The sequence below is a fragment of the Kryptolebias marmoratus genome, linkage group LG9 (genome assembly GCF_001649575.2).
Source record: "Kryptolebias marmoratus isolate JLee-2015 linkage group LG9, ASM164957v2, whole genome shotgun sequence".
Lineage (NCBI taxonomy): Eukaryota > Metazoa > Chordata > Actinopteri > Cyprinodontiformes > Rivulidae > Kryptolebias > Kryptolebias marmoratus.
In genome coordinates, this window is record NC_051438.1 from 2,663,174 (window position 1) to 2,667,072 (window position 3,899).

General features: G+C 38.0%; 1 protein-coding gene across 1 annotated transcript in view; it reads left to right on the top strand.

The window, feature by feature from the left end:
- The window catches only part of LOC108228912 (GDNF family receptor alpha-4-like), a 66,807-nt gene extending 63,043 nt beyond the window's left edge, over positions 1-3,764 (top strand). The window contains exons 6-8 of the mRNA XM_037977536.1: positions 1,732-1,765; positions 3,053-3,136; positions 3,221-3,764. Coding sequence (XP_037833464.1) covers positions 1,732-1,765; positions 3,053-3,136; positions 3,221-3,764 — 662 coding nt within the window. The remainder of the gene's footprint in view (positions 1-1,731; positions 1,766-3,052; positions 3,137-3,220) is intronic.
- The last annotated feature ends 135 nt before the right edge of the window (positions 3,765-3,899 follow it).

Here is a 3,899-nt window from a genome sequence, read left to right on the forward strand (position 1 = left end):
ATCTCACGTTAGGGGGCGCTGTGGAGCAGTTTGGCCACGCCCACTTTTGATTTCAATGGAATCACGCAATTTCACACGGGGGACAACTTTCTGTGAAGTTTGGTGAGTTTTTGAATATGGGAAGTCGTCCAAAGAGCCGCGTAAAGTGGCGGAAAAATAATAATGAAGAAATCCACGAAATACAATCGGCCTTCGCAGAGCTGTTGCTGCTCGGGCCTAATAATAAGAAACATAGCAGATCCAATAGGCCTTCGCAGCACTGTCGCTGCTCGGGCCTAATTACATATTTCATCAATTAATTTAATTTGATTAATTTCATTTTTTTCTCCCCAGATTAATGTTGGGCTTATGAGGATGCAGGGAGATTCCCTTAAGACAGTGAGAGGGAAGTTACTTCCAGTTGAGATTCACCCGGAGTGGGCATCGGAACAAGTGCTTGCTGCTGCTGTAAAGAAGCAAAAGGATTTCAATATAGACCTGAGAGATTGTGCCAATGTCTTGTTGTATCCTGATGCAAGGGAGGTTATAAACATCCCAGGAACAGACATTCCTTTCACAGTGCAAAAGTACAAGGAGGCAATTGGAAAGCCTTACCAAAGAGTTACGCTTTACATTTGCCCTGTTGAGGACTTTGCAAACAGCTGTAAGTGCTTTTGATCTACATTCCAAATAGTTTGAAGATCAATTTTGCTATAGTCTTATAGTTAAAATGGCAAAATTTCCTCCCATATCCAGAATTCTGTACAAGATTAATTCAAGCTATGATGTAGTATATTTTAATTGTACTGTAAGGAAGCAAAAGGATTTTCCTCTTTACAAAACCTACCTCCCATTTGTAAAGAATGATGTACAAGCGTACATTTTCTTAATTGCAAAATTTAGCCCTGCAAAAGACAATTTATTATTTATAGTATACATTTATAGTATATTTCTTTCCACTGGTTGTTGAAATGATAGTAACCATTTTCCTTTGGTTAATATCAACTAACAAAACTGTGTGGTTCATAGTAATAGAAGACTTACTGTCTTCAAATAACTTCTAAAAGATATACAGAAATCTGCTGCATGGTGACGCAGTTGGTAGCGTTGTTGCCTTGCAGCAAGGTCTTGGGTTTCAATTCCTGGCCTGGAGTCTTTCTGTATGGAGTTTGCATGTTCTCCCTGTGCATGGTGTGTTCTGTCCGGATACTCTGGGGCAAGGGTATAAGAAAATTGATGGATGGATAAAGATATCTGAATATACCGTGCTGCTAATTGTACAAATTTCTATTTGTACAACTTGTACTAAAATGTTATTTTTTTTTAACATGTATATGAAGTTATGAAGAATTCCTATGCAACTAAACATTTTGTGGAATTACATTAAAAAATAACTAAAATAAATGTCAAAATAATTATTGCTTTTTGCAGGTTACACTGGACAGAGTTCAAGTGATGATGATAGTGTGGTTCATGTAAGGTTGCCATCTCAAGATAGTCCACTATCTGATACTGTGGTCAGTCTGTATCTTTATGACATTTCTCCTGAATTGAATTACTTAAACTTTCTTTTGATAAGATAAAACCTGTCTTTTATATGTTCTACATAGGTTTGGGATGGTCCAGATGAAGCAAGCACTCCAAGACTGGAGAAAATTTTGAATGGGTAAAATACAAATTACTGTTTGCTTCATATTTTGTTGCAGAAACTGTTATATCCACTTTATAGCTATGCTATTTTTTTATTTTCAGGCCTTTTGGACACACAGAACAAGGTTCTGATCGGGTAAGATTGAACTCCATCCCTTTCACAGTTCAATACGTAAGCATTACATACCATTAAATATTTTCAAAAATTCACAAAGACAATCACCCAAGATGGGATACATGACATTGTGTTTGCTAAGTCTGTATGGTATTGCCACTACCACAACTGGAGTATTAATTTATGTTAAATTAGGATGGAGGAAACCCCAATGTCCAAGAGCATGCCATGTCCTCAGAGGGCCAGAACTACTTCTATCGGTAGGTTGTGTGAGCACATGTCAACTTCTGCACATGTCAACACATTTACTGAAATGATTAATAGAAATTTCACATAACATTTGGCATAAAGACTTACAAAAAAATTCCATCACGGATAAATCCAAGCACTGTAACTAACTGAATTATTAATCTCAACTAAAATGTCTTCTTACATTTCCAAACTGAACTTAATTGTAGTCATTGAAAAAAAAAAAAGTTTTGCACCTGTCATGTTAAAACAGCAAATGGTACACTTGTGAGTGCATTTGCTATCTCCACCCAAGTGGCACACACATCACAGAGAATCAAGCGCACCCATCCCTTTCACTCAGGCCCATCTAAACTCTATAAGGTAACTTGGCCCACCTGTGCTCACAATGATCTCTTCAGACAAAGAGCCTCAGCTTCCACAAAGACACCACTGGTAGGAACTGGATATTATGCATAGTTTATATCATTTAATCTGCATTCAGAAAACCAAATTAGCCTTGTGATTCAATGGGCTTTATGTGTTTGGAATGTAGTTTGTTCATTCACTGTTAACTTAAAAGTAGATTGTTAATATTACCTGAAAAACTATTTAATTAGTTCATTGTGATCTGTAATTGATTTTGTTTAATTTGGTTGTAGGTTTTCAACCTGCTATGTGACTTCTATGTGACTACTCTGACTACTTATGCAAAGTTATAGTGGTCTTGTCCTGTCAATTGAAATAATCTAAAGACAAAAGGAAAAGATAAATAAAAGATGTCGCTGAGATGAGTGGTTCCAGCATTTCTTTGAGGGAAGAAATGCTGGAACTTTTTCAAGTTTGGGCAGACGCTGAGGTGGTTTAAAGAGAGCAAAAAACTTGACAGCACCATAACTTCTGGTTGTTCAATATTTATTTTCTCTCAAACTATGAGTAGTGTGCAAGAATTACCCAAACATGCTGGTGTTAGCTGCCCTACTGCCAAAAATGACTGACAGAAGTCACTATGCCTTATCAGGGATGAATTTAAATTATTTACCTAGTAAAGTATTTACTCTTATTTCCTTCTCAATACAGCAACTACACAAATGTGTATGCACCAATAATTGTTCACAGCGACTCTGAGCCGGATGAATATCTGATGCAGTTCCCTGAGGAAAGGTACTAATTCAAAATTAGTTTTCTTCTAAATCCTTTCATTGTGGCTCTTTTATTTGAAATAATTGTACACTTCCTGTTTTATAGTACAGACAACGTGACTGCTGCAGACATAATTTCAGAGCTCTCTGCAAAGATCACGTCATCATCTCTCAGCCGCTTTAACATAAACAGAGCCAATGTATGGGATGGAGCATTGAGAGGTTTCAAGCTGGCTTCTTTCAACACTTTCAATGAAATATTTGTTAAATTCACCGATGATGAGGGACAGGCAGAAGACGGCGTTGATAACAGTGGTCCCAAGCGCGAGTTTCTAAGCCTTTTAATGAACTGCCTAAGAACTCGCAGAGTCTTTGATGGACCAGAAGAAAGGAAATTTATCACTTTTGACAGTGAAGGTTGTGGAAAGGCCCTCTGTCGCTCCTCTCTGAGGCTTTTAGACTGTAACCGGGAAGGGGGGTACCCTGTCACCCCTAACTTAATTCAGCTCTTGCCCTTATTGTGCCACCACACCAGGAATGAACCAGCAGAGAGAGAACGCACACTCAGGAACTTACCGAGGACGCAGGAAAGAACCCAGGAGTCACCGATCAGGTATACGCCTCACGGCCAAACTTTACTGAAGGTGTAAAAATTAGATTATATCCCAGTTACAGGTTATATGATTAAAAATGGAAAAAAATAAAAGACAAAAATTAGAAAAATCAGTAAATCCCGTTTCTCAGCGACACTACGTCAAGACGTTATCCCCCAAGAAGGCTGCAGG